The following is a 27,160-nucleotide window of genomic DNA, read 5'->3' as shown; positions in this document are numbered from 1 at the left end:
ACTTCAAGGTATCGACCTTTCAAATGTGCTCCATCAACTATAATAACTGGGCGCATGCAATTAATAAACGAACGAATCTACAAAATCATATACACAATAAATATAATTATTTAAATGTGAAATGCATACAACTAACAAAAATGAGTCAACAAAATTATAATTATTTAATAACCGCAGCACCAATGGCTATAAACAGCAACTCAAAGAGTCCATCTCTATCTGTTTTGATATGAGTTACCGACGCAGGATTTTTCAGCTTTAAATTGTGACAATAAGCCGACAGTTGGGCAAACGATGCTTCTGGTGACCCCCTCAATAATTCCAAGGCATAACATTTGGCTCTCCAAGCTTGAGAATATGAGATACTAATCTTGAACCGAACATTCATGTCAATAATTTCATGTACCCGATATACCTTTCCATTCAAAACCATTAACTCAGCCAGAAAACCACCCAACACCTTTTTGTTTGCCTGTCTATGGTGAGGAAAAACTTGGGTTATTGAACATGTTTGTTTATCAATAAAAGTCCTAACTTGAAACATTTCGCAATTTTTTATCCTCTTAGCAATCATACGCCACGTACAGTTTTTGTCAATCATACACCTTGTTTCGAAACGATCTTTGCTTGATTTGTTAACTCTTAGTTGATAGCCATCTTCCACACATTTCGTATACAAAGCTATCTTCAAGTCTTCCTTTGTATCAAAACAATCATCTTTCTTGATACGAATAACTTTTTTGTAACAATCAACTGATATCTTTACCAACTCTTCTTCCGGTATCTGAAGTAATTCTGGCATATTCCAGTTATACTCTCGTGGCATTTTCTTCTTTTTCTTTTCTTCGGGGACTTTGTCTTCTTCTTTTTCTTCTTCAGGGTTATATGAATTACAGAATGGATGTTCAACATGTTCATTTACAGTCGTAACTTCCTTCTCATTATCATCAACAACATCTTCCTCGGCAGCGGCTGTCTCATCATCAAAATTCAGATTTTGACCAATATCAAAATCATTACATGCAGGGTCTGTTTCTTCTTCCATCACATCATCAAAATCCGAGTATTGACCAAGATCAAAGTCCGAGTATTGACCAAGATCAAATTTCGAATACTGACTAGTACTCACAATTTTTTCTGTTGGCTTATAATCGTCTAACTGGTCAATACGAAAACCTGAATTTGGTGCTGAAAGTTGATTGGGATTTGGATTAGGAAAAGGTTGTGGGTTTTGAGATTGTGTTTGATATTGTGTTTGGTATTGGAAATGTGGTGAAACAAAATTTGCTTGGTGATGAAATTGTGGTGGAACCATTAAATTTTGGGTTGAAGAACTTAGTTGATTACTACTCGCTACTGACCCAACTTCACTACTTCTAGGTTCAACAACATATAATGTAACATCATCTTCTTGCAAAACACTAATGTAAGCAATGAATCGTTCAACATCTTCATTGTCGTTTAACAAATAAACTTTACTTTTTCTCAGATAAGATAGTCTAAATCCACTTAGAGGCTCTAAATTCAATTTCTTTACAACACGTAACATTAGAGTTTCATAAGTTAACTTTTTTAATGACAGTTTTAGTTGAAGATTAATGGGTAAAGGTACATATTGTAAAACACCATGAACATTCTCCCATGACCCTCCAAAACACAAATATATCCAAACATGATCAACATTAGATGATTTCATTCTAAAAATTGTAAATTAATTTACTAAACAAACGAGCTATAAACTAGATATCATCACTAACTTAGAGAAAAACATACCTTTATTAAGTTGATAGTTGATAATTTGGGAGAGAAATCATTGAAAAATTATATAGAAATAAAATTATGTAAAAAAAATAGAGATGGGGAAAGATGTCGTTGGATATAGGAACGGATGTCGCTGGAGAGAGTGATAGATGGAGATGGAATGAGTTGCGATTTAGAGATTTAGGCTATGAGTTGTTGCTGCTGCGTTGTTATATACCCAAAACATTTGTGTTGCGAAACTAAAACCTGTTGCGAAATTAAATTCACGTTGCGAATTTGAAATTCACGTTGCGAATTTGAAATTCAGTTGCGAATTTGAAATTCAGTTGTGAATTTAGAATATCGCAACGCGAATTTGAAAAATCGCAACGCGAATTTACATATTCGCGTTGCGAAATTGGAAACTGGGTTGCGAATTTGTTGGTCATTTTGGCAAATCCAAAAAAAGTTGGTTAAATTCGTATATTATAAGACATTTTTTATCACTGAGGTTATTTTCTCTTATATATAATGATAATGTAGAAAATAAAGAATAATGATGTTCACTTATGCATCCAATTTTTAAAATATCTATATATTTCAATCGTAGTTTTTTTTGGGTAATATTTTTAATTTTTACACCATACCTGTCATTATTTTATTACTTTACATTAAATTTATTGTACTAATAATTTAATCAAGAGGGACCAAATTTAAAAATAAAATATAAAACTGTGATTAGCCTCTGCCGATTTATTTATTTACCTATTAAAACTAAGTTTGATTTGCGTACATCATTTTAATTTTGATTATTTATATTCTGGTTTAAACCTGTTTCTTTAAGTAACTAAAATAAAAAAAAAACTCAACTATATTTAAAAACCATTTAAAACAAGTATTAGGATATTCGAATTTGATTGAGTTAATAACTCGAGTTATTTGAGCTAAATTAGCTTAATAATAATAATGATAAACTATATCATTAATCACTAAATTTTAAATAGTATAGCACAAACCAAGCATCCTCGATGATAAATGAATTGTTGTTATTATTTGAGATTATGGGTTCGAACACCATAGGTATCAGGGGTATTGAATGTTTAACGTCGAATGAATTAGAGTTATTTTTAAATATATATTATCTTATATTTACCCAATTAGGATACTTGGTTGTTAAATCGTTAACAACGTGATAACATAGTCATTTTTTTGTTTTTTTCTTAGAAAATCTTTAATTTTTCTAGCCATTACGGTCAATCAATATCGCATTTCATCAGTCATCATTCGAGACGATACTGATATCAAAACATTTACATTTTACTCATATTTTTTCATCTTAAATTGATTTTCATAAACCTCGCTCGAAATCAACCCATCTAAAGAGTTAGCATCCTAATGCTGCGATCTCCTCTGAAGATCATCCGCTTAGACTAATTTTTAGGTTGATATTTGTATTCTTGCAAGAATGTCTTTTACTATTTAAATTTTTGAACAAACACTTAAAACTCCAAAAATATGATAAAATCCACATGAAAAGGATAATCTTTTGTGTTTAATTTCATAAATTTTAAAATAATTTTTAAAAAATCTAAACTGATAAAATAGTAGCAGATTACGAGATAAATTCATTAATGTATATGATAGTCATAGAAGATACAGAAAAATACGGTTTTCAACGATGACAGAAAACAACAAAAACCTAAAACCTAATTTTGATAGATAAAAAAATGTTGAGATGAAATAATAATATCAGTGCTGACTCTCCAATCAATGTTTACACCTAAATCTATCATATCTTTTATCCAGTTGAAAACCCCATTTATAAAATTTTATATATTTATTTAAAGTTAAATAATTTTTTGATATAATTTATATTATGCAGACTTCTCCCTATCTGTTAATTAGAGAATACGTTTAATCATGTTTGATCCTACAGCCTAAGGTAGGAGTGAAAAAAAATCAGCTTTTTCTATATATAAAAAATTGAGTTATTTGAATCAAATCAAATTATTAAATTAATTTTTGAGTTTGAGTCAAATTCAAATTTTATCAATTTGAAAAATCGGATTTCAAAACAATATCATTTTGAACTTTATATTATATTCAATTTGATCTTCTAATTGTAACTTTTTAAAAGTTATTTATTTTTATCAATTTTATGACTCCTTTATACTCTCACAATACTTTGTTATCAAAATACATTATTAAAAACATAACATTATAAATATATTTAATAATTTTTAGATGATATTCAATTTACTAAATAATATTACGAACCTTAGGAATTGACTGAAGGAGAGGCGGAAAGTCGCCCCCTGAAAATTTCAAATTAGTAAATATTTTAGATATTTTATTTATATTTTTAATTGTTAATATAATATTGCCCCCTACAATTTTATACGTTCGCCCCCTAGTATAAGATTTTATGTCTGTCCCTAACAAACCTTACTTAACATGTGAAAAAGAATATAAAAAATATATATTCTTTATATGATTAAAGAAAATTATTTAAATTAAAATCAATCGATAATAATACGAACAGAAGAATACTCGATAGGCATTTAAATCAAAATATTTAAACACATGACATGGTATTTGAATGATGAAGAGCAACTTATGGCAATACTGACATTTACCTAATGTCGTCTATTCTGGGTCCAACGTTAGCTTTTTCTTCTTCTTGGGATTCCATCCCATTTACACTTAAAAATATTATGAATCAATACAGATAGATGATTCAAAATGGAAATCACTAGTTGAAATAGTCTTATGACACTTTATACAGCAACGTTCAATTCTTTTTCCTTCAAATTATAACGATCGGTTTTAACCACTACAAAAAGCTGGTAATTAACGTTCAATAACCCTAGAGTCACCATCAAGATTTTAATAATTTGAACGCAGATTTAGACGTTGTTCTAATCTTGATATGCCTATGGATTGCATGAAATTGAGAGGCTTCTCAAGGGACAGTGGCCAAGAAAGCATGTGATTCGATTCGACTTTAAAATAATCGAGGTTCGCTATAGCTATCGGTTATCGATAATCTTATAAAATACATGTGAATGAATGGGAAATAAATGGTTTAGTTCGGGTAGCTGTGAACTTGCAAATGGTTCAACCTCATTGCATTAATAGTTTGCATTTTCTGCAGAGGAAAAAGAGAATTTTTTATGAAATTTAATGGTTTGCCACATTTGAAATAAACCTAGGTACATGTCCCTCTTTACTCCCGTCACCTTAGGACACGGGCCTGAACGAGCTGGGAAAGCTAATGGGAACCGCCCCGAACGGTGCCATCAGACATGGACCACCAAGCCGATCAAGTCCCATTCACGGCTCCACGCCTTTTAATTCGGCAGGTCGGATGCTATTTACAGCATCCTACATCAACAAAGTTCATATACCCTTTTCTATAGTATAATAAGGTGAAGAGTCGAATCCATTGAATGGTTTCAGTGGTAAAAAGAACGAACATTTTTTTTATAAAAAATCTAAATTCGAACAACTAAATCTACATGATATATGCATTATCAAAACTTATCAGTCATCGATGTAAACGGATCCCTAAACTATAGTTGTAGACTTTAAATTCTATCCTAGATATTTTCATGTTAATATTTTAGTTCACTTTTAACTTTCAAATGGTATAAATTCCAACGTTCAAATTAACTTGGAACAATCCTTTCATGACTTGAATTTTTTTTATATAAAATTGATTTTTTTTAATATTTTAGGGAGTCATGAACTTTTGGGCTAATTGATTTTTAATTGGATTAAATATTGGGCTTAATGAATTTGAATCTTTAATTAAATTTATTTTGGATTTTGAGTCCATTGGACTTGCTAAGCCCTAGTCTCACACATTCAACAAATTAAATATGTAAGCCTTTATGGGAATTCTTCCTAGAGATGGCATATCCCATCTCTCTATTTTTTTAAAAAAAATTATCTTATCTCTATAATTTGAGTAAAATTTTATTTCTAATTAAAATATAAATTTAAAATTTCTATAATATTTATATTCGTACAATCAACATGAAAAGATATGAATACGGGTTATGCAAAGAGAAACTTTTCCTTACAATCAAGCCACCTTAGTAGTTAAAAGGTGTGTTGTTCTCTTTAAAAGTTTTGAGTTCGGACGTTATGTCTATAGAAGATATACGTGTTGTCAATAACTAAGAAAAATTATATACATATACTACTTTATAATTACCTCAAACTATAATTATTATAACATATCATATTATTATATAATACACATCGCTGTTTATACGATAATTAATAAATTTTTAAGTGTTTCATTAATAAGGAAACTTTAAAAAAAAAATCCATCCTCCAATTTTACTTGAAGTGAAAAGCTGAGGGTATGCTAATGGGCCTCGTCTTCATCAGATCAAGGTGGAACTTGCCAACTACAAACAACGGGACTTTCGATTGTGAGTTATTAAAGTTGAAGCAACAGGGATTTGTGAGTTATTTGTGGGTTATTGAGTGCCAAGCCTTTTGATACACCAATTGAACAGAATCATCACTTTTGGTAGATCCTGCAAAGTATTGATGCTCGGTGGGTATATTGTTCTATTTGACCCTAAAAAGGCCCCAGTGATCAATATGGTGTTCATGTTTTAGCCCAATTCATGCAACGTCCAAAGGAAGAATAGCGGGATGCTGCTTTACGATATCTGAAACATACCTTTGGGCAAGGTATATTTCTCCAACCAGATTGTAACATTCAATTGTCTGCATTTTGTGATTCCGATCGGGAAGCTGTTCTTTTAACTCGACGCCGGTTACTTTATTTTCTTCGACAATTATCCTATCTCATAAAGACCAAGAAACAACATATGGTATCCCGGTTGAAGTAGAATGCAGGTCTATGGCTGTAAAATAATATAACATTTTTAATAATATGACAAATAATGCCATATTTTAGTAATATTATTCTTAAAGATAACGTTACATTCTGTGAACTAAAATGAAGTTGTATTGTGATAGTGGAGCAGCTTGCACTATGTATATGTAACACCATCTTATTATCAACATGTAGTACACAAGAGCTGAAGTGCTTTATTACAGATACGATTAAAACATAAAGAAAACAATACTTTATTTTTCTACCTCAGCTTCAAGTGAAAAAAGGCAGAAGCTGAGTAGATTAGCTCTTTCTAAAAACCGAGCTGATAAAGAAAGAAAGCAATATACACAGTTTCAGGTATTTACATAGAAAGATTGCAGGGATGAACAAACGGATAAATGGATACCCGATAAAATTTGGGTTACCAATTACGAGACGTGAACAAATCTTTCTCGTGGTAGAACTGGAGTCACCGGAGCTGATGAGCTCTTTTCATGGAAATCATGAAGAATCCAGATGATTGAACTCGCCTTTTTGCTACCTCGAGTTGTGCCTTCACTGAGTTGGGAATACAAGGATCGCATTAGAGAAGGATTCTTCACCAAACGAGCAACCACATCTTCACCGCCGTTCACACACAGAGCCAACAACAAGGAAACGCAATACTCCTTCCCTGTTCTTGAAGTAGAGGTACTTAAAATCCCCACCAACAATGGCAGCGCTCCACGGCGCAGAATCGCCACCGCCCCATCGATTCTCTCCGCCAGAGTAGCTAAAACCGCTAGAGAATCAGTTACAAGATCTTCTCTTTCGGCGTCTTTCAAAAGATTTAGTAGTAAAGGAACAGCTCCGGCTGCGAGAACTGTCCAGTGATTCCCGGAATGCGTTAGAAGACCGAAAATTGCAACTAATGCATTTCTTTTGCAGTGATTGTTTCCCTTCTTAATCAACTCTATCAAACCTGGAATTGCTTCAGGATTTTCACCAATCAATACCCTGTTTTCCTCGATTGAGGCTAGATAAAACAAGGTAGCAGCCGCGTGTTGTTGAGCTTCGATCTTTAGTCCTCTTCTTAAAACATGGACGATCGTATCCAACCCTTGATTCTCCACTATAACACCTTTGCTTTTCGTATGCTTGGAGAGATTCAGAAGTGCGGCCATGGAGTTTTCTTGGGTGTTATCGACTTTAGAGAACAACAGCTTCAATAAAGGCGGGATCGAATCGGATTCGACCAAACAAGACCTGTTAAAAATGCTCGTTTTCGTAAGAACCCGAATCTCAAAAGCCGCCTTGTTCATCTCTTCACTGTCACCATTAACAAGTTTGTTAACGAGAAATCCAACTAACATCTTCACTGCTTCTTCTCCGGCCAAACTCCCGGCCTTGATTGTCCTCGTGATATCGCGATTCTTTCGGCTTGATGCGACGACTGCGATGCCGTTTCCGGCACAAAATTGTTGGATCATCGCTTTTAATACAAGATTGGGAACCAATTCCGTACTGGTAAGCTTCTCGCCGGTCTTGGGGCACGTGGCGTGTCCTGAATTTAACCATTTTAGAATGGAACAACGATCGTAGGTATGCCCCGTTGATAATGTCACCGGATCGGACATCAATTCTAACGAGATCGGACACTTGAGATCATCACCGTTGATTCCTTTAAGAGCTTCGTTGCAATTACATGATCTGTTGAGATGTTGAGTTTCGGTATCGATGAAATCAAAGATTACGCATCTGCAATAACTCATGAACCCCATTAAACTACTCAGAAGCTCAGATTCTCGATCGGAAAATTCGATTTCGGTTTCTGAATCTAGGAATTTCACTTCCTTATTGCAGTTGCTCCATTTATGAATCCCGAGATGCTCCAGAATCCGTTTGACTTCGACCGGATCGGGTTGGGTCCCTTCCTCGAATTGGTTCAGCATCCGCATAAGAACCTTCACCGCCTTCTTATCTTCCGGGTCGGATTGGAAAGTTGTTTTCCTAGCTTGCCTGATGATCAAATCAACCAACTCCTTGGCTTCATTCGACACATCAACGGTTGAAAGCGGGAAAACATCCAGACCCGTCGCCATGCCCCGGATCAGTATCTGAAACTGGTTCGCAACCCATTCGGAATTCACCAGCATCCATGCTCGAGCCCCGTCGCGAGTGCAATCTTCAAGAAGGAACCGAAGCTTCTGGAAAGTGAGATGGAGCTCCGAAAAGCTGAGGACGAACGTGGCAGGTGGATCCGACGTTGTATTTCGGATCTCCTGGAGGAAGAGAAGAAGGTTGGTGATTTGACGAAAAGTTTCGCGCGCGTTTATCTTGTTGACGGAGAAAAACTTGGATTTGTAACTGCAAATGTCTTGGACGAGATCGATTAGAGAGCTCAGAAGAGTTGCGGGAGAAATGGAGTCGCAAGGATGTATCGCCGGGTACGTCAGAATCCGGCGACTCGACCCGTTTGATTTTCGGATCATTTAATAGAATTTAAAAGAACAAAAAACAAAGAAGAATGAAACAAAAGGCTTGATTTTGAAGTTAGTATTTGGATATTTAAGTTTCTGGTTTTGGGGCATTTAAGCGCCATTGGTGCGTATATATATATATATATACATATATATATAAAAGGAAACAAGGAAGGAGGCTTTGACTTTATACGTATGTAATAAGATGGCTAAGGTCAAAGGACAGGTGGTGAATAGGCACGTGTCGTGTTGAATTTGAGGAAAGTCGGCTTCCTAGATAGTTTCGAGCAGTGAATCAACAAATGAAAATATGACACGTGGTCGTGAATAATTGAAAACGCTCGTGCTTACGAAGGTACGTGAACGTGAAGAGAGGCAGCCGACATTGGATGTCGGTAGCCTTTACTATTTTTTATTTGACATTATTAAATAAGTTCATTGTTATTTTTTAAATATAATAATTATTATTGATATTAATTTATTAAATAATTTATATTTAACGTGAGATCTCCTTTCACTTCTAGTTCTGCATTTGTATTTATATAGGTTGTTTTAAAAAATGGATGAACTACACAAGAGACCACTTAATTATCGATATTTTAATTTAATCAACCAGATCACATAATTATTTAAATGCTTCAATCAAGTCATTAACTTATCAATTTTAACGGAGTGGATGACATGGCAATTAAAAAATTTGGTATAATTACATATTATCAATTTGATCATAATTTTATTCAATTAAAATAAATTTAATCTCCAATTAAAAGGTGACACATATAAGAGGTACTCGAACCTAACGCAAGGAGGAATATCTACAAGCGCCTAAACCACTCAGCCGAGATCATTCTTTGGTAAGATATTACAACATCGATGGTCAAAATGAAAGTGGACATAGTTAAGTGGTCTCTCGTGTAGTTTTTCCTAAAAAATCTAATTTGATTTCGTTTATTTGTTGATTGGATTTAAAATTTTAAATACTTAATTCTTTTTTATTTTTGATAATTTGTATCAAATATTAAAAAAAAGATAACTAAATAAGATATGAATCATATAAATTCTAATTTCAGATTATTCTAAAAATTCGGCCTTTAGAATTTAGACAACCTCTAACCTAATGAGTGAGTAATCTTTCAATTCATTAAATCTCTACCCCAATAAAAGATAAGATCTTTAATTGTTTATTATGTGAATATATATATATATATAGAGGTATATAAAAGATCGCATAAAATTATATATATATATATATATATATATAATTTAACTTTAAATTTTTATCAAATTAAATTTTATGTTTAGATATAAGTATCTAATCTAAAAAATTAGATATTTAACATATGTTAATCGGATTAATTTATAATTTTAATGAGTCGAAATTTTGAATATCTAAAATTACAAATCAAATAATATTTACATCTGAGAATGCACACTCTACCGTCAACCACCTCTGTCCAGGTCACCACGTTACTTAGCTCTAACGATACTTTATTAAAAATTATCTTGCTTTTAAAGTATCTCCACTATTTGCATGAATCATCAGCTATCTAAATCACTGAATTTCTTCCAATGGGCAACATTTGAAACAAATACAGTGCAGATTCTATATCCCCGTTTTCCAAGTACCCGCCGATCATCGTGTTCCATCTCACCACATTTCTATCGGGCATTTCATCAAACACCTTGCGGGAATCAATCAAAATACCGCATCTTGATCCTTGCATAGCAATAACGAGGCAAATATGTAAGTCATGGCTGCCCCAAATTTGTTTCACTCGGCATGCAAAGATTTGGCACAAGTTTGGGTTGAAGCAGAAGCACATGCCTCGGATATCAAAGGAACAAGGCCTAAAATATAGTCCTTGTTGGTGTATTTGGGTGTGTAAAGACAGCACTTGATCGGGAGTTCCTTGAGAAATGTGGTTTCTTATGATGGAATACAAACTGGGTTGATTAAGGTTTGAACTGTGCTCGACTATATTAAGAGTCATGTCCCCCCAAACATTGTGAATCCTTGTCGTGATATGTATCTTGTCCTTGGAGAATCACTTTTTATTGTGATAAATATGTATTTTTTCGATAAGTGATCTTTAAGAGGGAGAAGTGTTGTACCGCTACTTATAAAATGTTAATTCCAGAGGCAACTTTAACCACTCTGCTGGAGATAAGGTTTGGCCAACTAGAAGGACGTGGACTCCAATCTCACTAAGGTTTTTGGCCAACTAGAAGTATTTGGACTCCAATCTCACTAAGCTTACATAATAGGTAGAATATATCTCATAATAAACTCAAGTAATCCATAAATAACAACCATTGTCTGATCATCCAATCAGAAACAAGCCACTTCATACTTCAATACGTTGAATTATTTCGTATTTGTTTTGGGGTAAATTATAAAGTTCATCATTTATTTTTATCATCACTCTTATTTTGGTCATTAGAATATAATTTTTTTAATTTACTCTTCAAACTTTCGAGTTACTCCTATTTTAATCGCTCGAGTGTTAAATCATAAATGAAAGGGTGATATGATAGTTATGTGTGTTGATGTGGACTGTTTTATTGACATGGAATCTATGTTTTATCCATATCATTTTCCTCTTTTCCTGCTTTTATTTTTTTATTCTTCCTCCAAAGATTAAAGTTTTACAATTTCATCAATGTGTCACGTCATTGCTGCAATTACAATTCTCCGATGTCTTCTCCGACCACTCTAGATATTGAAAAACTTGTCTTATTGTCTCCTGCCACTCTATCAATTTAGATTTTACCTAAATCACTATAAAACTCATAAAACTTAACCATAAATCTAAAACTCGTAAAATCTCAAACCACTTTGATCTATAATATCCACCATTAGATCTGTATGGAATCAAGATATACAACTTGTTTCCTCCTTCTCCGGTCCCCATCATTGAGATTTGAAAGAAGATGATTTATCATCAATAAATCAAAGAGAATTTGAAACTAGGGGTTTTCACACAAAATGAAAGTCTAGTATTTATTGAAATTTTCTAAATTTTAGTGACGGGAAATGAGTGAAAATTTTTGAGGAATTAATTTTTTAATTAACCCTTGTTTTTGTAATGTATCAAATTGATTTTAAGTTCTCGATGCAGTTTTTATTATGATCTATGATCTCTGTTTAAATTTAAATACATTTAAAGTATTATATCACTAGTCGTATTTGGTGATTATTATATTTAATAATAATTAAGTATACGTTTTATTTAAAAAGTTTTAGAAATTAAATGGATTCATAAAAAACTAAAAATTATTTAAATAAATTATTAATTAAAAATATAAGTAATCAATTACATTATTTGAACAAGCTATTTCCTTAGGGGTAATATAACTTTTACTCCCTAAATTTAGCAATCGTTTTCAAACAGGTCTTGAAACATTTTTTTTTTGTCGCGTCCGTTTGTGTAACTACCAACTGTCATATCAAAGACAGCTAAAACATTTCTGGCCAATTTGTTAAAATTCCATCTCACGGCACTATTAATAAATGGGAGCAAATAGATACGTCTAATCACCACCCGACTCCCTTAATTATCCATCTTTATACATTATCCTCCAAAATCTCCCAACTAATTGCTTTCCCACCATAATAATTACTCGGATGGATTATTATATTTGAATATTGTTGAAGTAAATTTAAACTAGATAAATTATAAATTTAATCACTCTAATTTCTTCTCTTATTTTGGTTATTAAAATTTTAATTTACTCACTAAATTTTTTATTTGTTTTTGTTTTGGTTAGTCTACAGTTAAATAATCAAAGTGTTATGATTAGATATTTTTCTTTTAAAAAAATTATGAAATGGTCCCAAAAGTTCTTTTATTTTTATGAAAAACCCTAATTTTAAAGTCCAATTGATTTCTCGATGATGAAGCATCTTCTTCTAAATTTCAATGGTGGGGAGGTGAAGAAAAAGGAAGTGAGTTGTATATCTCGATTCAACATTGATCGAATGATGAATATTATAGATTTGAATGGTTTGAGGTTTCATGAGTTTTGAGTTTATGATTTAGTTTTATAAGTTTTAAAGTGATTTAGGTAAACTCTAAATTGATAGAGTGATAATAGATAACGAGATAAGTTCTTCTATATCTTGAGTGGTCAGATAATAGTAATTATAGCATTGATGTGACACTTGAATAAAATTGTAAATTTTTCATCATTTTAACAGGTCTCTGCTCATTTTTAAAATGAGACCCTTAAAATATTTTATAATAAGGATTAATTTGTCAAATTTAAAATTATGATGCATCTACGAGGTTTTTTACCAAAACTCGTAATGGAAAACGATTAAAGCTATTGTTAAAATCTTCGTTTGCAACTTTCTTTGCCACTTTATCGAGAACCAAATAGAAAATTTGCTTTTCCTTCAAACGAAAATGTCATTTGGGCACAAAGGTTGTACATGGATGGGCTTAAATGACATTCATGTATAAGACCCTCAAATTTTGGGGGCCTATGACGTGTCATATGCCACACATTGTAAATAAACAGGTCTGCTTTTGAAGGGGAAAAAACAAAAATAAAAAGAAGGAAAGAAAAGAGATATAGACGTGAATTTCATATTAATAAAAAGTAATCTATAATGTATCAATATATGTGGCTTCCATGACATTTTTTTCATTTACGAGTTAACATTCAAGTGATCAAAATAAGAATAAATTGAAAGTTTGATGAGTAAATTAGAAAACTTTAATTTTTAGTTAGAAAAATAGGAGTGAAAAAATTGAGTGATCAAAATTTTGTAATTTAACCATCAGATCATTTAAGCTGTCCCATTATGTTTCTTAATTGTTTATTTAATTTCTTTACTTTATTTCATTAGCGCTACGTATAACATCCATTTTATTATTTAATTCGCTCGTCCTTTTAATTTCTTCTTACAAAAAATATTCCATCTTTAACCACCGAATATCTCTTTGTCGATATTCTCTCGTACTATTATGACAATATTGCTTGAGAATGTGACCCTTTTTGAACATAAACAACCAATGGAAGAAATGATTGGCATGCATTGGTTGTCCACCCCAACTTGCCTGATTTTGCTATCTGTAATATAATTTAACAATTTTCAAAAGAGAACGATGACTAACGAAGAATAACCTGCAAATGGATCAAGGAAAGTGGATAATACCTAGAGACGGCCATGTGTTTATATAATGTCGAGTTTTTGACTTATTAATTTCATTTTAAAATTAAATTTTTTTTTCGTATTTGATTTGAATTTAAGAGAATTTCATCTGATGAAATAAAATTCCGTACTTAGTTTTATTAAATCCAACATAAAATAAGGAACTAATTAAAAAATATAGAGAGATATATTATGATAATTATAATATCAATTCAGTTTAGTTCAAATTTTTTGTACCTTAAATCTTAACTCGACCACATCTTTTGAAAATATGACTCAAATGTAAAATTTTAAAATAAAAAAGGAATCTAATTAGATCAGGTCTGATTAGAACTCACCAAGTCCGAGTCGGATATCGATCCCTAATAATGCCGTAGAGTATAAGGAATACAACAACCTTATCAAAGCTTGCTTGGGCTAGGCTTGTGCTTGCCAATCAAGATTATTCTTTTGTCTGCTCCTTTGATGCTACAAAACTCTAGCATTACACCACAAGCCGCCTACATTAATGGCTTCTCATAGTAAATGCATCAAAATCAAACGGCGGTCCCAAAAATCCCAGTTGGAACATAATGAAAATATAGGAAAACCAAAGTGAAAGTGAAAGCTCAAAGACGCGTAATTCCCTCACAATCTCCTTAACCTATAGGAAACCAGAAAAAGAAAACCATTACAGACAAACAAGCTGTCTGAGTTTTTACAGGTTTTTTACTGAACTTTTCTCTCGATCCAGAGATAAAGGAATTAACTTCAAAGTTCAAAGCTTGAAATGTCGAAATCAAAATGGTCCCAACTTTTTTAGCAGTCCCACGTGCTTTGCCGAGCATCACAAAATCATCCCACATGAGTACATGGTTTCACTGTCACAGATCCCATGTACACATAAAGATACCCCAGAAAAGAGCCGCCAGCTAAATACAACTAAGCTTCGATTACGCTTTCTAGCCCCTTATTTCCTCCATACATATATATATGACCAAATCTTCATCTCTTTCCCTTCATCATACTCAATAAACATGGCTCTATTCCAACGTATTTTGTTCCTTTGTCTCGCACTGTTTTGCTCGACAACCTCGGTCTCCTCGCACAGCAGGCATTACATCACTCCCAGAGTTCCACGTTTAACAGACTTGTTTAGCCATGTCTCGGTGAACCACAGCTTTTCCAAAGCTTTTGGTGCACATAACATCAAGCTACTCAACAATGGCTCAATGGTTAATCTTGCTCTCGATAAAACATCGGGTTCGGGATTGGCTTCCATGGATAAATATAGCTATGGATTCTTCAGTGCAGCAATCAAGCTACCTGCAGGTCTCACATCTGGTGTTGTAGTAGCCTTCTATGTAAGATACTGTTTAACAATTTGTGCATTTGTATATGTATGTGAATTTGTTTTTGGTTAAATGGATCGTTTTTTGCAGTTGTCTAATGCAGATATGTATCCCCATAGTCACGATGAGATCGATATCGAACTGCTCGGCAGCGATAAACGAATCGATTGGGCCCTCCAAACTAATGTGTATGCAAATGGTGTGAGCACCGGGAGAGAAGAGAAGTTTTATTTCTGGTTTAATCCAACCCTGCAGTACCATTACTACAGCATTCTTTGGAACAGTCATCACATAGTGTAAGACTAATTGAACTACTCTGTTAGAACATACGTCGTCGACGACCCGGACTTATTGTCATTAAAATTGCAGGTTCCTTGTCGATAATATACCGGTTAGAGAGTTCCCAAACAACGGAAAATTCTCGGCGGCATATCCGTCGAAGCCGATGTCGCTTTACATGACCATATGGGATGGGTCGGAATGGGCAACTCATGGAGGGAAATACCCTGTCAATTATAAGTACGCCCCATTTGTAGCTTCACTTACAGACATGGAAATGGCTGGCTGTGCCATAAATCCTAAACAGCCTGATTCGTCTTGTTCGAATGCCAGCCTTTCGAGCATCGACCCTGTTGGAGGACCCGACTTCGTTAAGCTATCGAATCAACAGGTAACCGCCATGGATTGGGCAAGAAGGAAGCTCATGTTCTACTCCTACTGTAAAGATACATCCAGATATAAAGTCTTGCCTCAAGAGTGCAAGTAAAATTTACTATAATTCTTCTTCTTTTTTTTTTTTGGATAAATTGAATTTTATTACTCAAAGAATCAGATAATCTGCTACAAATCAAATAAAAATGTATAGCTACAATACGATCCAATAATATACCGAAAACCAATCCAAAAATTAAATACCGAAAAATTGGATCCGATAAAAACTCAAACTGAGCCGATAGTTGGTGTGCCCACGGGCACGCCATAACTGAATATTTCTTCTGTTGGGTGAATTATTTTTATCCACATTTTTATCCACTTCTAAAGATTATTTTCCCATCAAGAAGCAACAATGATATGTTCCCACTTGTTGTTAGAAAGAAAAGAAAAAGGATTATAATTTACGTTCCCCTGTATCTATTGCTTTCATTCTGTTTATTTTCTCATAATTACTCACTTTTGAGAGTTATTAACGAATTCATTATTTGATAGTATTTTTTCTAAAATATTCATAATGGTTTTTTCCCAACATATTGAAATAAATATAATTTATTAAATGTTCTAGAAAATTAAATATATCTTTATGAGATATATAAAAGTAATTTATTCATAATAAGTGGTTGAAACGGTAAGGGCAGGAATATAGAGGAGGTGGGGTACAAATCAGAAATCTATGTAAAGTATAAGCCAGGAAAGGCAAGCATCAAGCGTGGGACACATCTGAGTCACTTTTTTTTTGGAATATGGTATCAAAATATTTTCATTTTTTTGGCTTTACTTTTCCAGTTTGATATAAATTTATAATATATTACTTTTTATCTTTTTTTCCCGGCCTTTTCAATATTTAAATTTGAAAGAAATATTATAATATATTATAAACGTTTGACGTGATGTACATTTTTATTAAAATAAATAATAATATTTTAATATTTTATAATTATTTTTTATTGTAATACCTGTAAATGCGTATTTATACTTAATTTTTCTATCATCCACCAATCATTAACAATGATAAAGTCTAATAAAAAGAGATGAAGTAAAAGGCAAACTAGTTCATGTTCCGCCAATTAAGTAAACATTAAGCAGGCAAAAGGCAGCTTAAACAGGAGAAAAAGAGAAATATGTATAGATAGATTATTACATCCATGCTGCATTCTTCAACGGGGTAACGACTGCCTTCACTTGCAAGTAATTGCTAAGACTGTAAATACCCTTCTCTCTACCTTGTCCGCTCATCTTGTACCCACCAAATGGAACTGCTGCATCAAACACATTATAACAGTTCACCCAAACTGTTCCCACTTTCAAAGCTCGACTCAACGTGTTTGCGGTGTCGATGTCCTGCGTGAAGACAGCAGCAGCCAGTCCGTAACCGCTTCCGTTCGCCCTCCGAATCACCTCATCGATGTCCCTGCAATCAGATCGATCATATTGGTTAAACTCAAAACTCTCGTATGATTGTTAAGACGGGAAAGGCAAACTCAATTTCTCAGTTCTCACTTGAATTTCAGGATAGCTTGAACTGGACCAAATATCTCATCCTTTGCAATCAACATGTCTTCCTGTTGACAAGTGAAAGTTTTTTATCATATCATTACAATGTTTCAATTGCATTCTTGATAATAATCTGGTTTTAAGTTGTAAATGGCCTACCTTTACATTGGAAAAAACAGTGGGTTGAATATAGTAGCCCTTGCTCCCTATCCTCTCCCCTCCGGCTTCGAGTGTTGCTCCGCTTTCAATACCGGATCTTATGTACCTCAAGATCTTTTCGAATTGTTCTGAATCAACCTGATTTAAGTATACATTGGTATCATATGTGTTCCTAATAGAAAATCAATTGATATATATAAGAACTGGTATATGAAACGGTTGTCGGTTTACCTGAGGACCTTGTTCAATTCCGGCTTTGAATGGATCACCAACTCTGCGATTCAACGCACGTGCCTTTGCCTTCTCCAAGAACTCATCATACACGCTCTCATGTACATATGTACGAGAACCAGCACAGCAACATTGCCCCTGCAAGTGGATTTTAACTGTAATCAATATAAAGAAGAGCTATACGAAAAAACCAAGTTTGATGTTACAAACAGCAATCGATTAGAGACATACCTGATTAAAGAACAAAGCAAAGTGGGCTAACTCGACTGCCTGATCAACATCGGCATCCTTGCATATGATAAAAGGCGATTTTCCTCCAAGCTCCAATGTTACGGGCTTGAGATTGCTTTTTGCAGCTAACTCGAGGACAGTTTTTCCAGTTTGAGTAGAACCAGTGAAAGCAAGCTGCAAATTGTCTCCATTGATCTCATGGGTAAATATAGAAACTATGACAGAAAATATATAAATTATTGGATGTAATGTACCTTATCCACTTGCTTATGACGGCAAAGAGCACTGCCGGCTGTTGGACCAAAACCGGAAACCACATTTAGAACACCTGGAGGAAGTCCAGCCTGTAGAAACAATTTCCAGTGAGAAAATTTGTGCATTCAAATCCAATGGACACTGAAGTTTTATGTACTTCTCATCTGAATTCACTGTATTTAAATTAGAAAACATGAAACAAGTAAATAGATTATATAGTCAAGAAATTACCTCGTGGAGTAGCTTGGCTGCATAAAGAGCAGATAATGGTGTCTGCTCTGCTGTCTTAAGAACAACAGTATTGCCACAAGCCAGGGCAGGCCCGATCTTCCAAGAAAACATGAGAAGAGGGAAATTCCATGGAATGATTTGACCGGCAACACCGATCGGTTCATGTATGGTTTGAACATGGTGTGGGCTATCAGCCGGAACTGTAAGACCATGAATTTTGTCCGCCCACCCTAAATAACCAAAACAAATCTAGTGTGTCAGACTCAGATGTGAACAATACTTGAGAGATAGCAAAACTATTGAGTGTGATTGTTACCAGCATAGTACCGAATCAGACGTGAGATCATCGGTAGTTCAATGTTAGCAGCCTGCTCATATGTTTTTCCATTATCCCAAGTCTCGAGCGTCGCAAGCTCCTCAGTGTGCTTATCGATAAGATCAGCAAATCGGAACAATACCATCGACCTTTCCTGGAGGACAACAGACGAAAAGATTAAGTTTAACAAAGTTGGAAGATTATTTCATATGAAAAAAAGTAAATCTAGGAAGTTACATACATAAGCAGTCATCCTTGGCCATGGTCCTTCATCAAACGCCTTGCGAGATGCAGAAACCGCACGATCGATATCTTCAGCATCAGCTTCAGCAACATGAGCAATCACATACCCTGTCCTGGGTCATATGTTGGAAAAGTTTTGCCTGGTGGATTGTGACAGTTTTAGTTAAAAAGTAGCATCATTACAATTAACATGCTTAACAATACACATTGACAGCTCCATTTTAAATCCAAACAAGTTTCAATTACAAGAAACAAAAAGCTCACCTGATGCGGAATCAACAAAGCTGCCATTAATTAAAAGCTGAGTGTAATTCACTTGGACGGAAGGAGTAGTTGGGTTCTCAATAGCAGCGGCGGTGCCGTAACCAGAAAACACTGTCCACTCCACAGAGCCTCCCTGAAAATTATTATTTTTTTAAAAAAATCACGTTGCATTTCTTACTATAGAAATGACAAAAGGCGTTACAAATTGAAATGAAACAGCTAATTATTCATAAAAAAAATATTCGTCTACTTTTAAAAAATATTTAGAAAAATACATTTATTTATGATGCAATATATTACAGATGGATATAAATTAAAAATATATATATCGTTTCGTTTTTCTCATTACATTTTCTGAGCAACCAAACACACTCCACCGAAGCCGTAATTTTTTTTATCAAACCGTAGGTAACATCCGTGTTTAGTCAAAGTTAACATTTCAATTTCCATTTGGCTTTAAAAACGACGTAAAAAAAGAAAAGAAATCATGAATTCAAGCACAAGTACCTTTAGATAGCAGAAAAGGAGGAGGAGAAGTCAAAGAACGAGAAAGAAACGCTGAAATCCTCCTAGTCGCCGCCGCCATCGTCGATTATCTAACAATCAAAAGGCTGAATCGAAACTAATACTAACTCAAGATTTTGTTTTTAGTTTCGAAAAAAAAAAAAGACAGAGAGAAGCGGTGGATCATGGACTGAAGTGAACTGGAGAAAAAAGGTGTATAACTAAGCGGAGTGAGGGAAGAAAGCGACAGATTGGTGATGCTTCTAAGTGTTTTAGAAAATGTATTAATTATACGATAATTTTTTTATATTGCACGTCATTTGTTAAGATTTTTATAAAAATGGTTATCCGGGAGGTAAGATAGTAGGTTGCTCCCAACATCATGTTGAGAGCAGCTTTCGTAGAAGACCTCTAAATTATGAAATGCCTTCCGTGTGACTCGATCCCACGACTTCAAGGTTAAAAACCTCGATCCCACGACTTCAAGGTTAAAAACCTTATGATCTACCAACTGAGCTGGATAGTCATCTCATTTGTTAAGATTTTTATGTTCGAATTATATAATCATTAGTTAGTATAATTACCGTTTTAAAATATTAAATATTCCTTTATAAATTTATATTTATAAATAGATTAAGGAAAATACAACAAATATGAAGTAGAATTAGTGTAACTTTAAATATTTGTGAATGTATGGTGTGTTTTCTGCAAAATTAAATAATATAAATTTAAAAATATTTGGATCAGATAAATTGTCGAAAACTTTACCGCTGTAATTGTTCGTTCAAGCTGGATTCATTTATACACATACTTAAAAGTGACTTTTAATAAACATGGTGCAAATAAACCCCGAGCTATTTGGCATTGGAATTTTCTTTTATCAACAAGTATTTGACATGGAATACTGCAAACATTTCCCAAAATTTAAATGCTGCAACCAAACATCACTATGATTTTGAAAAAATGTATTCAGTTCCAGATGAATCTTTGCTGAAGCATGGAACTTTAATCATGTTAAACCACAACTGCAAACATCTATCCTTTTACTCAACTCCTTTGTTATTTCAACTAATTCTTGGTGATTATACACTTCATTAAAGGAGTTTCAATGACTTAAACATCCACAAATCCAACATCTTTTCTTCCAACTTCTTCATCTACTTTCTTCTCCAAAATCCGTTTCTTGCAATCCAAGAAATAGATCACCAAAACAATCCATTTCATCAAATTCCCTATGCAGATCAAGCCAGTGCTTCCAAAGATGAACAGCATGCCCCCAGCTCTGTCACTGGACTTCCCCAAAAGTCAAGGCAACCTCAAGATGATTTCCCATATAGCGAAAACGAGCATTAACCGAAGACCGCGCTGCGTACTACCCCTTCCGAAATAAGCCGACAGTTGGAACGCTTCGATCCCGAACGTCTCCTCCAAAATCAAGATCACGAGAGCCATGTTCCATCCTGCACTCCACTCCGAGTACTTGATTAGCAATGCTATAAACGCAGCAAAATGGAAGATGGTTATCAATGATTCAACAATGTAATCATTAATCTGATCGTGATAAAAGTAGTAGTTCCTGACGAAGCCCTTTGTCAGAGTGTACCAGTTCGAGACAACCCCAACTAATCCAAGCAGGATACAGGTCGACAAGGGCAGAACATAGATTGATGTAATCAAAGGACCTTTTAACCTCGAATTTTGTCTCGTAAGATCCCGGAAACTGATCGGTTTCTCTGCTGCGTATACCATGTACATTGCATTAACAGTCATGATGATGTTGAGGAGCCCCACAAAAAAGCACGGAAAGAGTTTTATCCATCCTGTAAAGAGGTGCCCTTGAGAGATAGGCTCATCGACATGGAAGGTAACTATTGAGTCCAAACCAATATACGCGTAATCTGAAGATGGTGAAAAGAAATTGATGTTATCAAGCACCGTTTTCTGGAGGACGATCTCGAAGAAAATCGAAAGAAAGAAGAGAAGTGAAAAGGATGAAGATGATGAGTTGACATGTTTGTAGGGAACTGATAGATTCCTCGAGTATATCAAGGAATTCAAGCTTCTCCTTCAACATAATTTGAGTGTGATCTGTAGCTAAGTTTGGTAATGCGTTTATCTTGAACCATGTGCCCTCTTCTTAAGCAAAAAATCAAAGTCGTCTCTTTTTGTCTTGGACTAAGACTTGGACTTCATGGAAGATAAGAACGTAGGTTATTGGACATTGAGTGCAAGTGGCTGTAAGTTGAAAGACTAGTTCAAAGATTCACCTTGGTCACATGGTGGGTGATTGATTGGTGTAAAAGCTCTGAATTTTAGTATTTTCTGACTTTGTTTAAGCTACGGCCAGACTGCCGAAATTTTATGTTTTAAATACATTTCATCAACTTATAGCTTCTCTACACTTGGATTGCCTTCTCATTATTTTTCATTCTTTACCCTCTCTCTTGCAATATTTTCTCTATAAATTTTTAAATAGTTAATATATGTACGCATACATTCATGTATAAGGATTGTGATTAATTCAGCTCCCCCACAAAATCTAAATTGAAAAAAGAAACACAATGAAAAGGATCATATTTGTAAACTGCTTTCTATTGTAAAAAAAAGTACAGTTAAAAAGAAAATGGAGAGAGCATTCTGCTGAAATTTGAACAGTTGCACAGTCAAACTACTGAATGTACAAATAATTGGTTACCAAGGTAACATTCACCTGGTGAAAAGCAACCACCACTAAAGGTAATAATTGTGAACTACATCTACCATTATATTATATTAGACTAGAATCTCCACCAGTGTACGTAAAACACGCAACAATCAAATTTACAAGGGAGGAATGGACCTAAATGGCAAGTTAAACCATTAACCTCTATGGCATTAGGCACCAATATACAGAACAGACAAGTAGCAAATTAGATGGATGGAAAACAAGACAGCCAAACAAGATGGATGCTTACTTTCAATTACTTACCTCTGGAGCTTTGCAGATAATCCATCACTTAGATGATCATCAAGTAGGTTGCTGCAGGTTGTAGCAGCTTTCATGCTGAAGTAACCTTCAAGCACACACTGATACAAGGCAGAAATAAAAGGTTCCATACCATCAAACACCAAATATGCATCCAAGGAAATGTGTGAGCATCCAACATCAAGTAGTGCTAAATAGACAAGACCAAGATAAAAGTAATAGCGACACCTTCCACAATCAGCTACTAAGGGATCTTGCACGATTCAATGTTGGGCTGAATATGAAGCAATCATACAAGTAGATGACGAAGTGCAGAGAAGCTAACAATAGTAGACCGATTAACAGCTTCATCGTCTTAAAAATTTTAGATGCGTTGTTGCAGAAGCATACACCACAAACTAGGTCGCAACCAAAATCTGTTTGTTATTACTAGCGAATTCAACATGTAACTCAAGCTTCTACAACATGCAGGAGCGACGTCGAGTAGAAGAGGTGGTGCAGAGAAGCAATAGTGAGGAAACCATGTGCAGTAAGATGCAGTAAAGAGGCTAATGGACGCTGTTTTACTTCAAAATCACAAACCAAAAAAACATAAAAATCCTTTAGAATTATCTATCACAAAAAGACAAACTTACCATAATAACCAAGTTAACATAAAAAGGCAACAGAAAAATAGAAGCAGATAATGTGAAGCAAGAAAGGGACTTCCCAGTTTCATGTGCTGCTTACAGCAAGCCATCACAGAATGGTGTACAAGACACCCATTTTGGTGGCTGAAACACTTTGCAGAGTGGAAGCCACGCAAAACCATAAGTTCTAACGACCCCATTGTCATGAAACGAACATAACATAAATCTCTTTTGCTCACAGAAACTAATAATATTACAGTAGTACATAATTTCCCCCTAGATATCAATCCAGATTTCCTCAATTCAGGTCCCACTTTAATCTCTGCAAAAGAATTTAAGCAAAGCATGTTAAGTGTGAAACTACATTGCAAGTACCAAAAATAAGATCTGGTGATTCAAGTTATTCAGTATGCATGACTTACCCATTAGCATAAGGTGAATCACGACGAGCATGACGATATGGAGGCGACCTGCTATAGTTGCGACCACGACGAGGTGATATGCTGCGGTGCCGAGGAGATATTTTCCCATGTGGACTGTAGCTCCTGCCACGTGATATAAAAGTTTTATAAGCAAGCAAAAATAGCAAGTACATCTCTTAAGTAGTCTGCGTACACTTGTTCAGATGACCAATCATAACAACTAACAATCCACACAAAAAAAAGGGTTTAGTTAAAATAATAAGCCTTATTATCCAGATTTAAATATGCATTTGAGCACATCAGGCTTACAAAAGTCAAGAGTGATGGATTCTTAAATAAGTAGGGCGCAATTACAACTCAAGTTTACCTCAATTATACAACCAATAATATATATCCATGCAGACTACATTCATTCGTAGACAGTAAGGGGAAAAAGCATTTGCTTAGCATAAGAAAGGCATAACATGTATTGTACCATTGCATACATAGTATAAGCACCTCTGCAAACCTGATTCATCAGAAACTCTCCTCCTACAGCCTCAAATATAATTAATGTATATATGTAAGAACCGTTAAACACACCTGCGACCATATCCATAACTTGGACTCCTACGGCGACGAGGACTGGAGCTCCGACGTCGCCCATTCCCCATGCCCCGTGAGCCACGCGAGCGACATTCACGAGCAAAGTGACCAGGTTCACCACACTCATAACACTTCAAATCCTCAGCCCCACCACGACGCCCACCACGGCCTCCACTGCCTTTATAGTTATGAGAAAGTTCCACACGCCAACCATTCTTGCCTTCAAGGAGAAAATAATAAGTAAGCAAATTTTGGGTCAGTATTGCAGGATTGATCAGAAATCCATCATTGATTTTAAGAAACCATAACTGACAGTGTCAAAGAAGAAAGACTTAATTTGTTCGACACACAGTCATAACAAATTAAACAATTCCAAGCTTGTGAAAATACTAAGAAGAATCATATAACACACCTCTCTTAACATACATATCAAAGCTTAATTGTTAATGGATTTAAAGCATAAGCAGCAAATAAGGTGAGGGGGAAAAAAGAAATAATCAAGCAAAGACCAAGTGCAAGATTTGAGAAAAACGACAAATGGATAAATTAAACACCAAAAACACCAAGCTTCATAGTAAAATTGGAATAAAACTATACTCACCATCCAGCTCACGGATTGCATCCAAAGCATCCCTGCGGTCATCAAACTCAATAAACGCATATCCTGGTGGCCTTCGAGCTACCCAAACGCTGAATTCATTCCATTAGCAATTAACCAATCAAACTATATAATATATGTACATATATAAACATTAAAACAAAAGGTAAACTTCATTTAAATTCCACAGAAAAAACCCGGAAACCCTCACAGCTACCATCTAAAACACTATTATTCAGGTCTCTATCAAAAATCAAAATTTTCCCTCATTTAGAAAAATAATATTATATTTACTTGCGGAGAACGCCGAAAATTCTAAACTCGTCTTCGAGATCCCTCTCAGTGACCCGAGGGTCCAAATTCCCGATATAAACCCGAGACATTCTCGAAAAATCACTGCACACCATAAATAATTGCAGCAAATAAAAAAAAATCGTTAAAATTGAAACAAGAAACAGAAAACACTAGGAATAGGATCGTTAAAGAGAGGCCAGAGAAAATTAGGGGCTTTCGTAGGAAATGATCGAGGAAATAGATGTAACTGAGAGAGAGCACGATTAGGAGTTACCTCGAGGAAATTTATCGTGTGCTTTACGGTAAAAGGGAGAGACCGAAAATTGAAGCGGGTGATCGATTGCTTTGGCTCTGTTGCACCCAATCTCAAAGCTTTGGATTCTAATTAGAAACCCTAGAACAAGAAATTGTAAACTGTTTTTTTTTTGTATGTTTTAAAGGCAAACCAATGTAGTGTGTAGAAAGACGTACAGGCCTAAGGGACCGGACCGGGTGGCATACGGCCTTTCACTTTGCTGAACCGGGTCGACCAATATCAGGATACAGATTAAGAATGAACATGAGATCCGGATCTAATAAATTTCGATCTGGTTCGATTTCATAAGGTATTGTGTTCGGTAATGTAGGGTCAGTTTTTTAAGTATAATATCGATTCGAATTTAAGGGTATGATAAAATATCCTTAACCCAACCAAAGAAAATTGTATAATTATGTAATAAATATTTAAAGATAATTATAATAATACTCATTTTTTTAATTATATTCATATTTTTCTAATAAAAATAATTTTTTTACATATTTATGAAGGATCAAATCAGATTCAAATTTTTACTCCAAAAATCAAATCAAATTTAAAATCGAATAAAACCTCCTTAAAATCAGATAAGATCAGATGACAAATGAAAAAAATAAAATACTCGAATCAAATTTAGATTGATTAAGAAACTGACCCAACCCATATATATCCCTAGCACGAATGATTATAAATGATAATAACCAATTAACGCAAAGTAAAATTGATTTTAACATCAAAGAAGCATCAAAATTGATTTTAATTTTATCTTCAAGAGAAGCTTTCCAACGAGTGAAGAGTGAAGCTTTAGTTTGCACCTTCGGATCCTGGCTACTCGGGAGGGAAAGCAACTCTTTCAGACCAAGGCTTTGAAAAAGGTCCCACTTCGTTTCCTGGCTCCTGAGGGATTGAACTACCTTGTTGAACTACTTCCTCAAACTAAACTATAACACCACGCTCACGCGAACCTCAAACTAAACAGAGTTCTTTCGGCAGAAGCTTCCCTCGTAGGCTTTCGGCGCTTTCCTTGAGCATTCCTGCAGTTACCACTCGGTGGAGACCACGAACAAAATATTAGCGACTGCCTCGAATTGACCAATGCTCCTCTGCTTAATTTAAAAAAAAAAACATTTGCAGTCGGTTCAGTTTTATTTCAGATGACTTCAGCATTACATAGCCTGGAT

At 34.5% G+C, this 27,160-nt stretch overlaps 4 protein-coding genes and 1 pseudogene across 4 annotated transcripts; 1 reads left to right on the top strand and 4 right to left on the bottom strand.

The window, feature by feature from the left end:
• Positions 1–6,836: 6,836 nt before the first annotated feature.
• Positions 6,837–9,114, bottom strand: LOC120117969 (U-box domain-containing protein 18-like). Its single transcript, XM_039138118.1, has one exon. It carries the CDS (start codon positions 9,070–9,072, stop codon positions 7,030–7,032), a length of 2,043 nt encoding a protein of 680 aa, XP_038994049.1. The 5' UTR covers positions 9,073–9,114; the 3' UTR covers positions 6,837–7,029.
• Positions 9,115–14,355: 5,241 nt separating this feature from the next.
• LOC120118067 lies at positions 14,356–20,395 on the bottom strand (annotated as a pseudogene).
• On the top strand, positions 15,181–16,332 carry LOC120117965 (probable xyloglucan endotransglucosylase/hydrolase protein 33). Its single transcript, XM_039138113.1, has 3 exons — positions 15,181–15,561; positions 15,640–15,845; positions 15,919–16,332. Exons 1-3 carry the CDS (start codon positions 15,235–15,237, stop codon positions 16,313–16,315), a joined length of 930 nt encoding a protein of 309 aa, XP_038994044.1. The 5' UTR covers positions 15,181–15,234; the 3' UTR covers positions 16,316–16,332.
• Positions 20,396–21,266: 871 nt separating the features above from the next.
• LOC120117968 lies at positions 21,267–22,258 on the bottom strand. Its single transcript, XM_039138117.1, is given in 1 exon segment — positions 21,267–22,258. A coding segment is annotated over 1 exon segment (657 nt). The 5' UTR covers positions 21,962–22,258; the 3' UTR covers positions 21,267–21,304.
• Positions 22,259–23,546: 1,288 nt separating this feature from the next.
• On the bottom strand, positions 23,547–26,099 carry LOC120117966 (serine/arginine-rich splicing factor RSZ21-like). Its single transcript, XM_039138114.1, has 6 exons — positions 25,959–26,099; positions 25,685–25,786; positions 25,394–25,482; positions 24,790–25,012; positions 24,208–24,330; positions 23,547–24,107 (listed from the first exon to the last, which is right to left on the bottom strand). Exons 2-6 carry the CDS (start codon positions 25,771–25,773, stop codon positions 24,101–24,103), a joined length of 531 nt encoding a protein of 176 aa, XP_038994045.1. The 5' UTR covers positions 25,774–25,786; positions 25,959–26,099; the 3' UTR covers positions 23,547–24,100.
• Positions 26,100–27,160: the final 1,061 nt, after the last annotated feature.

The sequence above is a fragment of the Hibiscus syriacus genome, unplaced genomic scaffold (genome assembly GCF_006381635.1).
Source record: "Hibiscus syriacus cultivar Baekdansim isolate YM2019G1 unplaced genomic scaffold, ASM638163v2 tig00110325_pilon, whole genome shotgun sequence".
NCBI classification, from domain to species: Eukaryota; Viridiplantae; Streptophyta; class Magnoliopsida; order Malvales; family Malvaceae; genus Hibiscus; species Hibiscus syriacus.
Note: the sequence above shows the minus strand (reverse complement) of the source record. Positions and strands in the feature narration are given on the sequence as shown.

Bases quoted from the DNA above. Each gene is read 5' to 3' on its own strand.
- LOC120117969 (XM_039138118.1), bottom strand. From the start codon at position 9,072: ATGATCCGAAAATCAAACGGGTCGAGTCGCCGGATTCTGACGTACCCG.
- LOC120117965 (XM_039138113.1), top strand. From the start codon at position 15,235: ATGGCTCTATTCCAACGTATTTTGTTCCTTTGTCTCGCACTGTTTTGC. The intron at 15,562-15,639 runs GTAAGATACTGT...CGTTTTTTGCAG, and splicing joins GTGTTGTAGTAGCCTTCTAT to TTGTCTAATGCAGATATGTA. The intron at 15,846-15,918 runs GTAAGACTAATT...TTAAAATTGCAG, and splicing joins TGGAACAGTCATCACATAGT to GTTCCTTGTCGATAATATAC.
- LOC120117966 (XM_039138114.1), bottom strand. From the start codon at position 25,773: ATGTCTCGGGTTTATATCGGGAATTTGGACCCTCGGGTCACTGAGAGG. The intron at 25,483-25,684 runs GTAAATATAATA...GAATGAATTCAG, and splicing joins ATTTTCGGCGTTCTCCGCAA to CGTTTGGGTAGCTCGAAGGC. The intron at 24,331-24,789 runs GTGTGTTTAACG...ATCACGTGGCAG, and splicing joins AGTTATGGATATGGTCGCAG to GAGCTACAGTCCACATGGGA.